At 40.1% G+C, this 13,554-nt stretch overlaps 1 protein-coding gene across 1 annotated transcript in view; it reads left to right on the top strand.

Moving 5' to 3' along the window:
* LOC103392017 (cilia- and flagella-associated protein 251-like) overlaps positions 1-1,840 on the top strand; it is a 2,928-nt gene extending 1,088 nt beyond the window's left edge. Inside the window, exons 3-4 of the mRNA XM_008328535.2 lie at positions 153-197; positions 289-1,840. Of these exons, the coding sequence (XP_008326757.1) occupies positions 153-197; positions 289-968 (725 nt within the window). The 3' untranslated portion in view covers positions 969-1,840. The remainder of the gene's footprint in view (positions 1-152; positions 198-288) is intronic.
* Positions 1,841-13,554: the final 11,714 nt, after the last annotated feature.

Below are 13,554 nucleotides of genomic sequence, written 5' to 3'. Positions count from 1 at the left end.
ATGTGATTAATGTATTTATTTTGACAGCTATAATATATCTTATTATAATATAACAGACCATGACAAAGACAGCTTGTTTTATCCTTAGTGAGTTACAGTATTAGTACTGTAAGGTGCTGGAAATACATTTTACTTGTGTTGGTTTTTTGCAGGTCATGTCAAACAATGTGCTTCAGAGATTGAAAAACAATCCACAGGTGATTGTTTTTGAACATGAAAAAAATGTTTTTAAGTGAAATGTTTGTATTTGGCAGATAACGACTCTTGTCTTTTTTGTGTGTGTGTCAGAACCAGAAGAGCACGAAAATGAAAATTCTGTGACGAACTCCTCAAACAAAGAAAGTGAGGAAGACACCAGCACAGATCAGAAGAGTGGAAGGGAAAATGTGAAAGAGCCTGGTGGGTTGGAGGAAATCCCTGATCCAGAGTCCAGTACAAATGAAGAGCTGCCCACTGTTGCTGCACTGAACAGTTCTAGAACCGCTCCACAGGAAGAGCATTCTGATGAGTCACTGACAGACCAACACACAGGTGATGACAGTCACCCAGAAATGTACCGAGCAGCGCCTCATGATAACGATGAGTCAGATGTTTCAAGAGGGTGTAGCCCTGTAGATATGGATTCCAACACTTGTGTACAGCTGAATCAGAGCGCCACGCCTAAACAAACGGATGAAAGTCCCACTAACGCAACCCACAAAGATCAAGAGCCAGGACGAGACAAAGAACCTCTGCAGGACACGGAGAAGTCTGAGGAAGAGTCAGATCGCAGCACGGCCCAGACAGCAGTGGAAGGTGACGGTAGATCTGAGGAGATGACCTCTAACCAATGTAACTCGAAGGAGGAAAAGACCGAAAGCATCAATAAAAGTCAGGATGAAGAGGAAGACGAGGAGAGCACTGAAACCAGAGAAGAGGAAACTGTAAATGAGCAAATGCAAGATGTAACAACTAAACAGAATGTGTAACTAGGTAAAAGTTGTTCAAAGTGCAGGGGGAACCAGGGGAGAACAAACACGACATTCAAATGTGTGACCAAAAAGTGAAAGTCAACAAACCATTTGATCTGTTTCCCTGTCAGGGTTGTTTTTTAAAACCAGTCGTACCAGTATATAAGGTAGACAGTTGCCCGACCATTGACTACCAAGTTTTCACTGAAAGACAAGACCTGGCTTGAAACACTGCGCACAAACAAACAAAAAATGTGTAATGTTTTTATTGTTTATACTACTTTAATCATAACGAAGAGGTGCGACCAGATAAGTGGTCTGAACTACTGCAATGTGTTTTTATATTTAAGTTTTTAAGAGTAAAAATATTTTAACAAAAATGCAGAAAAAAAAATAATCTGAAAGAATCCTTCAGGACTGAATGGTTTCAGCAGCATGAGTGAGCTTTTTTTTATTATTAATTTACTTAATTTACAGTCAGTGTGTTTTACTGCCCCCTGGTGGTACTTCATAATCTAGAAAACTGCACCACTAAGAGCTGACAATCAAATGTAGATCAACGGCCAAGCTTTGAATTTGAAATCTGGTCTGAAAGAATTTTTGTGATCATTATTATTATTATTTTACAAAGGGAAAGCAACTCGATCAAAAATCACTAGAACTAATATATATATATACTGCACAAAGTATTGTACATTAGTTTACTGTCCTCTAATGTATGGTTAACAACAGATCTCTAACAGATCTGGGTGCGACTCTAAGCATTGATTATTTATGGATTTAAAAAAAATATATTTTTTAACATTAACCAAAGTCATGCAGCTACATTTATTTTTTTAAGGCTGATGTTTGTTTCTGTCCATTTAGCTAGAACATTTAACATTTTGATTTTTTTTAAAAAAAAGGTTTGTGCATATGCACCAAATAAAGTTCATTTGTTCATTTGCTCTTCCTCTGCAGCTTAATTCATTCCAGGTGGGGCGGGAACAAATCCCAGCAGCCAGGGTCACAGCCTGGATGGTTCACCGGTCTGTCATAGGGCCAGATATCTGACCATTCACACTCCCATTCACACCTATAGTATATTCCACTAACCATTCACACTCCCATTCACACCTACAGTATATTCCACTAACTGTTATCCCATTCACGTACACTAACCACTCTTGGTCTCTGGTAGTTATATTAAGATTTTTTTATTAAGAGTTTTTTGTACAATTGCCTGAAATTTAAGCTAATCACTGTATATTCTTCACTTTAATGAAAAGATTCTAGAAAAATTCAACAAGACATCTTCGAAATTGACGTTTCTCCTGAATATACAGTATATTTGTAATTACATACTTAGGTCAGTAGGGGGCAGTGTGTGTCAATGGTTTCCTGTGATGACTTTCTGCCTTGGATTGAAATACTGTATAAATCATCCCTTTTCACTTCATCTGAAATAGTTGAAGGACATTTCTGGTTATAAAAGCAAGGTTAACACCGATATAATGTGCTGAGGTATTGAACACTTGAACACGGCGAGGTCCAGAATGCGTGGGTCTAAAACTTTATACTTGAAACCACACGTACACTGTACACGCTGTACTCCATCTACAGGTCACACAGATACAAAAACAGTTAGACCAACGAGTTATTCAGAGAGTCTCAAAATTAAACTTTTTTTTTTAATATATACGTTTCTGGTGCTCACCTAAAATTCAAATGCGCATGCGAAAGTTTTGCGTGTGCACCTGAAACTTTCACGTCAATGTGAGTTTATAGTAAATAAGAAGTAAAGAATAATAGTGAATAATAACGATGGCGCGTTTGCCATCCACAGGCTCCCTCTGGTGGCACACAGATGAATCCGAGTCCCTCTGGGATAACGCAGAGTAAGTCGGTGATTAAATACAGATGCCATGTATTCTCGGATGCCCTGTATGAGCGTGTGCGTGGCTTTATACTAAAGTACCAGTTGTACTACTACTCCGTGGTACTGTGCATCCTTGGCTGATGAATATTCTAATAATCCTATTAGGATGCATTACATATAAATAACCAGCAGAACGAACCCTTAAAACCACTGATCCACTGTTGAAAAATTCTAAGGGCATTTTTTTTAAGCCATGTGAAAAAGTCAAGCACGATTAGTTTAACCCCTGAGTCACAGTGGAGCCTGTGATCTGCTGCCACCTGACCTGTGGGTTCAGGGCACAAGCTGAGAATGAACACTATCGCATTTCCATGGCTGCAGCAGATACTGGGGAAATATTCGGAGTATTGAATTATTTGTGGTGATAAGGCTGTGCCTCTTCAGACCAGGGTCAAATGTGGCTCCACTGAGGTGCTGTTGCTGTTGCTGTGCTGATGGCAGCAGGGAGGCTCACGTCCTGGCTAATGCTGTGTCTTCCAGCCATGCTCTGGGTTCCCCTCTGCTATCAGGTTTAATGTGTGCAGCTTTGCTCTAGGCTGGGTTTAGAGAGGGTTCATTTTCAAGTTTTCTTCCAAATACTGTCCAATGTTACACGAAAATGTCAACCAACGCCGTGCTACTGCCCACCGGCGGCCCTTTAAAGCCAGAAAGGTCATTTGATTTTCCTCATCATATATTTATACCACACTGGAGTGCAATGTCCTCGCAAGTCTGGTGCAATTACACTCTCCCTATCAGAATATTTGGGTCCGTTTTGGCCCGGTTGCAACAGAAGAGACAGAGGGGAAAAAGAATGGGTCACTCTCCAGAACTGCCTCTTACACCTTGTTGATTAACATGCTGGTCTGTTTAAATTACCTCCTGGAGGACTGACTTGAAATTGAACAATATCCCCAGACTTTAGAAAGTAGTCCCAAAGCTTCTCATTTATTTTTATGCAGAGTTAGGACAGAACCTTGGCGCTGAGCCACCACCGTCAGGAAACACAGCCCAGGGGAGACCGGCTCCTGGCACATTGGGACAAATCAATTAATATCAGCTCAGTAAAAGTTCTTGGCCACTTCTCCTGTGCATTTTTACTGTGTGCAGTGCAAAACTTATGGGCCAGGATAATCATGTGGCTAAATAAAGCGTGGTTAAGACGTGTAATAGAGTAATATCCTTTTCCTATCTCTATAAACGACTTGTATTAAACACTGATTGTTTGGACTCTTAAGCAGCGCAAGTAGTAAATGTAGATCGTTGTTTGCAATGGTTAGCGTGGCATTATATTTAACGAGGTTTCCGTTTTGGATGACGATGTTTATGACTCGAGACCAACTGTTAGGCTTCTAATTTACTGCCAACATGTGGCTGTTATATAAAATCTATGTATGTATACGTATATGCCTGAGGCAGAAATATTATTCTACACACAAAAGCGACCAACACTGTGAAAATTATTTTACGCTAATAAGTGTTACAAATGTGGGTGATTAACCAGGTAGAGGTTAATCTTCTCCCCCAAGAACCCCCAGTATTGCAGATGTATTGTGACTTAATTAATATATATTTACATACACAAAAATACATATAAAGAAATACACATATATAAACATACATATAAACATATACATACACACACTAACATATTTACACACATACATATTTATACAAATATAAATACATATATATACATATATGTAGGTATACATGTACACATTCACACACATACAAATATATATCAAGATACACTTATATGCACACATTCCCGTACACAAACATTAAAAATACACCTATAAATACAGTATATAAGCCAGACCAGATATACAGTATGAAAAACATCAACAACCATCAAGTTGTCAGCTCCTCACTAACAAGACTTAATTTGATGATGTTATCTAAAGTTTGGTTGTGTTCAAACAAACACAAAGGCGTATCAGTGTTGGCATGATCTTATTTGGTAACCGCAGTGTAAACACTGGGTGTTGGACCACCTCCTGGTTTAATGGAGACGTGCACAGTGGCAGCCCTGGCTGGAAGTAGTACATGGTATTCAGTTGAACACAGACGTGGGCAAACATTTTGATTCGCAGGCCACAATTGTCATTGTGTAAGATAAATTACATGTAAAAGTCATGCATAAAGGCTAAAATGCCATCTATTGGGGAAATGTGCGTATTGCAGGGAAAAAGCAGACGTATAATGATAATATAAACAAATTATATAATTTGGAAAGGTTTGGTGGGCTGGAATAAAAAACTTTGACAGTTTTTTGTCAAATATAAATAGAGCAAACAGCTGGTGAGAGGTTCACGGACCCAAAGTGACCCCCTGGACCATGAGTTGGAGACCACTGACCTACACCACTGCTGTGATGAAAAGTTGCTCGAATGTGTTTGTCAACATTCAGAACTGCTGAAAAAGTCATAAGGACAGAAGCTAACCTCGGAAAAAGGCAAACTAAAAAGTCGGAGGAAGTTGTTAAGGATAATAACAGTGTTTACCTTCCGTCTGTCAGCTCTGCTGTTTTGTAGGTGAAGAACTATTCTTGAGGTGTCACTTTTCTCACTTCCTGCTCCATTTATTCTTGGCACAAGTCTCAATCTTAGCAGAATATATTTCAGAGGCTATCATTCAAGCATTACAGCAGTGGTACACTTATGTCCAGTGCCCGTGCCATATTCCCTTAGAAGCCCCTCACGCCCCCCCAGGCACCTCACCGCGCCCCACCAGGGGGGCCCGCCCCACTATTTGAGGAGTACTGCCTTAAAGGGAACACAGAGCTATACCAGAAACTGTTCATCGTTTCTGGGAACAATGACGGTTCAACTTCCCAGTATAGGTTACTGTTAGCATTGTTTTTAGTTTTACTGTTTTATGCGCCATCCTGTGTTGATTCCACAAAAGAGAGACTTCCAGGGATAAGCAACTGCATTTAAAAGTCCAAAACACTGCCAGAGGTTTTATTATGTTGGTTTGGAAGAGGATTTATTTGTGATGGGAATAGAACTTAACATAACAAAAACATTAGCAGGGACCGTGTTGTTTTCGTTTGGGAAGAAGGTCTGGGTAATTGAAACAAATTTGAGAGACGGAATAGCTTAAGTCTGCCACCTCGTCCCAGTAGAGGGAACTGTGTGTCCATCTGCTATCAGTCTTGTGTATTAAAAAAAAAAAAAAAAAAAAAGAGAAGTTGAATGTGTGTTAAAGTTGAGCCAACTTGAACACCCCCGCCCCCTATGTTTGAGAAAGTGTACATCAAATAACTGATTTAATGTAATGATAACATTATTGTAACTGAGTTACAGTACAATCCCACCAATTACACATTCTCCAGCGTCATCCTGTGGCCAGGCCGTGGCTTGAATGTAGATCTGTCACACGACATCTCGTCTGAAGTTTCCTTCCAAAACATCAATAGCTAAGTCAATATGTGAATATTTTATATTTGAAAGAGCAGAAACCATTTTGAAGTATTGACGTGATTTTATTATGCCGTCTCCTGGGCATTGGCTTCGGAGACCACTTTCATCTCGGTGCGGGAATACGCAGAACCTGGGCCTTCTTTGTGTGTTTTATCGAAACAGCATGGGCACACTTATGGCCAAAACTGAGCCAAATGCTATACAATGCAGGAAGAAAAAGACAAACCTACTTTGTAAAGCTTTGAAGAATATTGTTTTGACGTGAGCGTAATGTGGTATATTGTTTTTAGCCGCTGTAGTAGCTCTGGAGATCTCATCGTCAGTCCATCAGTCCACTTCTATTCATCCATAAGGTAACAATTTGACAGATTATCATCACTTTCTCTTGTTTTGTTCCCCAGAAGATAAACCCTTGGCAAATGTGCTTCTTATGAGCAGGTCAACATTATCTTTGAAATTCCAACATTCAAGTGTTTAAGCGGGTTTTAGTTTCCTCCGCACTGATAGTGAATTGATTGATTGAGTGTCTTAGTTTTGTGGTTTTGAATGGAAATGTCATAACAACCAATGAACAAGCTGTGAAACTGTTGTAGCCATTTGTACAAAGCACTGAGTAAAGATGAGTGGCTTTGTTATTTGTCAGCTGTCATTTAAAGAAACACTGTTAACTTGCTGCTACTGAAAGAAGAGTGCAGTGTACCATTAAAGTACTTTTTAATTTTACTTTGTTTTATATCCGTTTTGTGGGATTACAGTAACCTAAACAGGATCAGGTCATTTTGCATGAGTTATAAAACTTAAATATATACCACGTATAGACAAATACATTTGAAGGGTTATTGGATTGCGCACAACACCATGCTGAAAGGCCAGATCTCTTTTCAAACCAGAATGACTTGTCGTGCTCAAGAACACATTGTAAATTCAACAGCGTACATAGGTGGTCATATATTGAAAAAGTGGCATTTCACCACTTAAATCAGCAGTTGATTAGCAGCTAGTAGCCTCAGTGGCCAGTAAACAACAGTCTCTCAGGTGTGGAGGTCCTGACACGGAAAAGAAAATATTACAAAGTGATTAATAAAAAGCACAATAATAAAGATGTAATTGTATCAGAATCTTTAGAACACTGACTCTGCATATTTAACCATTTGACATTGGAAAAACAGCATATATACAGTACGTCTAAAAGTTGTCTTCAATTGACATCTGTCTTTAGGCAAAGTTTTGTTTAACTTTGTATTGCCATTTTAAGCTAGGTTTGATGTCTGCTAACATTTAGCTAATTTTAGCTAGCTCAAACTTGCGTTCCGTGTATCTTTGCTATCTACTTTAAATGATATTGTAAAATGCCTGGCATATAAAACTCCCCTTTTCTTCCTTTTACATTATCTTCCAACAGTACATAGCAGAAAACACAGGGGAGCTGTGCTAAAGTGAAAACTTAGCCAGACATTTTTTTCCCATTTACATTTTGCAAAGGTTAACCATATATTTTACAGGCAATATGATAAAAGAAACTGCTGTCATGAGAATTTCAAGGAACTTTAGGATTTTTCAAGGACTCTTGGCTCTACTGTGATCCCCTTCACACCTAGTAAAATGACAAGGCTATAATCCGGTTGTTTTAATGCTGCGTGTAAATGCACTGATAGCTGGGAAACACATTTGTGCCTTAACGACAACTGTGTTGAATTTCATTGCTCGTCACTCGTCGTCTGGTTTCACACCCTTGTCGGCTACAACGACATCCATATGATGCCTTATATGTGATAAGCTTCAAACAAGTTGTCACAGAGTCACGTCTTTGATGAAGAAAAGTGTCAAAAACATGTTGTGTTTTTAATTATAATCGCATATTTCTTCTCCTCTGTAAGTCTTCTAATCGACTTTGAACCACAGAGGCAGAAGAGCCGTGCCTTTTTTAAAAAAAAATTGGAAATGTATCGCTTAAGTATCATATACGGACAGTTTATGACATCAGAGAAGAGAATCACTTTGTTTTTTTTTCTGTCGTCATGTGCATGTGTTTCTGTAAATACTTTTCTCAACAACCGAGTCGCTAAGCTCCGAGGCTCTGTCAGCTCCTTATTTGAACAAGCTGCCTGTCAACGTCCCGCATGGCTGCATCTATGTTTGTGCGCGCTTCCAGGACCTGACACAATTCTCCTGTGGCAGAATGGAAAACACTTGCAGCGTGCACAGCCTGCCTCCTATTTTTGATGGAAAGATTAAAGCCAATCCAAACAGAACTCACTCTCCCCGGCTCTCAGTCTGTCTATGTGGAGACCACCATCGAATCGCATTATCATTGATCGCCCCCCCGCTCTCCTCCACTGTCTGTCCAGGTCTGGTCTGTGCTTTTTAGACTTTTCTCATGACTCACTGTAGCACTCATATCATTAGTGAGATATGAAATGGTGATGACCTCATCACAATAACATGCTGCATTTGAGTGCACTCAGCTACCATTTTCCCAGGCTTTGAATGAAATCAGCATTTCTTGACCATCCTGTCAACAATGGGAAGAATATAACGAGTTCGGACGAAGTAATTGTTGCCAGTCTATTGGGTTTTTGTTTTTTTTAATGACTACCTTGAATTTTCCTAGAAAACTATTAAAGCAGCTTCATTGTATTTATTGGCAACAAAGATAATTATTTTATTATTAAATGTAACTATTTAAAAAAAAATTCCCAATTTAATAACTTCCAGGAAACTATTTAACATGACTGTTGAGTGACACTGGTGAAGCTGAAAAAAAATGACCATCTGACCTAAGAGACAAATGTGAATAGTTTTATTGTTACATTAAACCGCAGTCAGTTCCAGCTTTATGCTTTCCATTTACAACACATGCCTGAATGACGCTAAGCTTTCATTCTCCGGTCAGTCAGTTATGAAATAAAAAAAAAGAAATGCAAATCTAAAATGCTTTTTGTTAGTGAAATTGATCCTGAATTTCAGGGACATTTGTGGGAATTTAAGAGGTTTATGAAAATGAAATGTAACAAAAGCAACATGTACAAGTCCGTCGTGTTTGTTGTGGTGGATGTGAAGTCTCCAAATGTTCTCCATACGTCTGGCTTTGTTGCTGACCCCTCATACTTTAACGTACCGTGTTGGTTGTGTTCCACACTTGGCCAGAGCACAGTAATGTTTCATTTTATCCAAGCTGCACAGCGGAAAAAAAAAAATCCACTGGAATCCAACGAGGAGAGGTAGATCCACTATTGTGGCTAACCTGAATCTGGCTTTGGTGTTAAAAAAAAAAAAATTAAAATTAAATTAAATTACATTAAAAACTGGAATGATTGCAGGTCAAACTTGAAAAAAATTGAAAAATTGATGGCAATTCTGCATGTTTTCCCTTCTCTCTTTAGTTTTGCATAAACATTGAATCTGGAACGACCAAAATAGTATTTATTTCTCTTTTTATCTGTATAGGGGCTATATACTGGTGGGCCAACTCTAGTACACATTTGATATGATCTCACGGGCCAAATATAATTACATCACAGGCCAGATTTGGCCCCCGGGCCTGAGTTTGACATGTGTAGTTTAAAAGCTTACTACACATAGAAATACTACTTTTCAGTAATGACAGGTAGGTGTATGGGAAAGAAAACTCAGCAGTCGAACTTCCCTTCAGTGACACAGAGAGTCAGTGTACGTGAAGGCGATTGTTACGGCCAAACGTTCTAATTGTTTATTTGTGTCTGTTCTGGTTGTTGGCAGCTTGTCACTTCTGTTTCTCGGATCTGTCTGTGAGGGAATGACTCACGCGGACAGAACACCACAGATTGTTGATGACTACCCTAAACACCCAAAATAGCCCCGGCGTGTGGCATTGTACAAGTTTATACATGCACGTACAAAAGAGGGCATGTTTGGCATCCTACTTACATAAATGTTTGTTCGAAAAAAAAAACCTATCTATACACAAAACAGGCCCACTTGTTTTGTGTACATTCCTGCCATCATGTGCATGCAGTCTGGGATCTGGCGAGTCTCTGTCCACCCATGGTGGGCCTCCCTCTGCCAGATGGATGGTCTCAGCCAGTGTCAGAGAGGTGACAGCTGGCTGGTCTGGCCTTTCCGGGCCGTGGATCTGGATCCTGTCCTCTGACGTCTCCTGACAGCTCCTGATGGGTGACGTGTCTCCCTCCCCCAACCAACCGTTCAACTTGCTCATGATCTCGCATCATGAAAAGCCCCGCTTTAGTGAGAAATCAATGATGCCTCACAGCATGTTTTAATAAATGTAAATGATGCAAGCCACACCCTGGTGAGATGACGCCTGAACTCATAAGTGCTCCGAAGGAAGTAGCCACCCCACTGATGATTGAATAATTAGGCATTCTCAGTGGCTGTGAAACTTGTTTTACAGAGGAAGTGGGTATTAGCTGCTCCACTCTAAAGTGAAAGACAGCAGGTCTTTACTTTAGCTGTAAAAGCTATAAGACCTGATGTACCGTGTCAGAAACCTCATTAGGTAAACAGCCAGTATCAGAGGAAAAGACCAAATTGGAATAAGGTGTTGCTACTTGTTGCACATTATGGAACATCTCTCTGTCCCTCATAATCTCATACCTATGGTATAAACATTAGCCTCTCATTAGCAGTGAAAAACAAACCGGTGGTAACTAATTGTTACATTTTAAATGGATATCTGTATATCCAAATACAGCCGGCCCGAAGTCGCCTATTTGTAGGAGCTCGCGCTTATGCAGGAGGTTGAAGGGGTTTTTGGGTTTTATCAACCAAAACAAACAAAAATATTTTTGAACTGCCCATACAGATACTGGTGTGATAGTACTTTTTTATAATCATTTATAACTTTTACATTAAACACAAATGACAGGGCCCTGTTAAGTACTCGTTCATGTTGCACAAATGACAGGGCCCTGTTAAGTACTTGTTCATGTTGCACTATTTTGAGCAAAGTGAGAGGCAAAAAACAATACCCAAGAATCTGACCCTGTAGTTCAACTACCATATTTTCTGGACTATAAGTCACACATCCTTCATCCTTTGGCTGGGTTTGCGACTTACTCGGGTGCAACTTATATATTAAAATATATAGTATCACGTTAGTTATTTCACACTGACACTAGAGGGCACACTCTTGCTGGCTGGTGCCAGTTATACTCAGGAGTGACTTATAGTCCGAAAACCATAGTACATCACAGACGGGCTGGATTCTAAACCGTCTGTATGAGTAGAACTACCTGCTCTATGTATGTTAAAAAAAAACACTTACAGTCAGTTAATTAAAGAGACAGCAATTCTAAACTGCAGTGACCTGGTCAGTGTTTCTGGAGTTCAGGACAGTGTACAGTGACTGTGTAATGAAGTTTGAGTCATTTTGTTTCAGCTTCAACGCAGCCCGGCTCCAGCGGGACAGAGATGAGACTACGCTGCACCAAACTCAGTGGGTTTTGTGTTAATGAGACAGCTCTGCAGGGATGAGAAGAACACACACAGAGCAGCTCAGGAGATGTCTGCCGGCCTCCCAAAGGTAATTCCCTTAAATGAAAAGCAGACCACATGCTTGTCGTTGTTGCATCAAGGGGGCAAGGATGAAAAGTGACGGGGTTGTGTTTCAACACACCTCCCGTGCTCTTATTATAAGGCTGAGACGAGTGGAGGTAGCATACCTCGTACAGACACTCCCTGCCGATGCTCCTTCTTAACCAATTATCTTTGAGCCGAGTGACATGGGAGTTTGATCCCATCATGTTTTCTTTCTTCTTCTTTTTTAATTCCTTACATTAAGACTTTCTCTCACCTCTTCCCAAGTGCTCTAACATCTGAGAGACATTAGGGCCACATGGAAGAAGCTCATTTGAAGCTCTCATCGGCTCACCTGGCCCTTTAGGTTGGATCATTAATGTTGATCATCCTAAAAAAATACGACCAACATCATTTCATACACATCTGTTCGATGAAAAGACACCCCGTATCCCTCTGGGGCACTGGTGTTTTAATATTAGCCTTTGCTATCCCTTTGCCCTAGGCTGTAATTTCAAAGTTGATAGGATTTCCAGATGTTCTCCCTTGTACTTCACTGAATCCAACACCTCTGCAGGTCCACTGTCCAGCCATAAATCAGTCTGTGTGCAGCATGAGGCGAGTGAGAGGATGTAGCTTGATGCATGTGTCGCATGTTTGATTCATGAACTCACCGTGAATAGCCTCAGGACACCAGCGAAACAATTAGCTGTTACCTTAACCCCAAGGCCAAAAAGTCTCTTAAAGGAGTTGAGCATCCCTTTATTAGCCCCCGATCTCCAGCTAGAAGCCCAGGGGACGGCAGCGCTTTATAAGAATGATTCGGTTTTATGTGGTATTCTTGGATGACAGTGCACCACGGGTCTGTTGAAGTGTTAGCAACAGTTCATGGCTTTATTCCCTTCTCCAGGCAAGCTTCAGTGCCAACCGTCTGACTTTAGTCAGGTTGAACAGATGTCTGACTAAATGTTCTCTTCGCATCCATCCAACGTAAAAGCCCTGTGTGACCACGGTTGTTATTAATCTCTGGGAAGCATCAGGTGGTGTTTTGTCTTCCAACAGCTAAGGCAGGCTCAAGTCATTTCAGAATTTACATCTGTATCAATATGCGGTGAGTGAGCTAAATGAGCTACACGTGAAACATTTAATTTTGACAGCTCATTAAATTCCCAAATGTGTAATTTAGTTATCCTCTGTGCTTTATTATAAACAAGTCCTGCATTGAGTTTGGAGTTGACAGGATCCATATTTGATCAAATCTGTTCTGAATGAAAACAGAGCAAATCACACCAGTTCTGAATGGTTACTATTTTTCTGCAACTACCATTTAGTCACTGAGTCCTTTTGGGAGAAGATTCCGTTTTAAATCTTTTTTCCGTCCAGAATCGATCGGTCACCTTTATCATTAAATCTTTTTTCCGTCCAGAATCGATGTCACCTTTATCACTTAAATTTTTTTTAAGCTTTTATGGGCGGTCACTGGCATGCATGGAGGTCCAGAGTCTTTTATGTGCAATACATCTGCTCCCTGGCTCAGATGAAGACCAGGGCCATAATCTGTACCTGCAGCTGGAGGGGGGATCTGACCTGGTGACAAATGATGAATTTTCTGTTTAGGGTTTATCTTTCTAGGATGCTTTGCTTGGCTCACAGAACAAAATGACAAAGTTTCCTGCTTTTGCTATCTTTAGCTCTCTGCAGCCATCAATCTTAAGACTTCAAAAAACAGGAAATAAAATGTTTCTACAGATGCAAAAGTTTATGG

This window comes from Cynoglossus semilaevis, chromosome 16, assembly GCF_000523025.1.
Source record: "Cynoglossus semilaevis isolate Cse_v1.0 chromosome 16, Cse_v1.0, whole genome shotgun sequence".
Lineage (NCBI taxonomy): Eukaryota > Metazoa > Chordata > Actinopteri > Pleuronectiformes > Cynoglossidae > Cynoglossus > Cynoglossus semilaevis.
The sequence above is the reverse complement of the archived record's forward strand: the minus strand, read 5'-3'. Positions and strand labels throughout refer to the sequence as shown.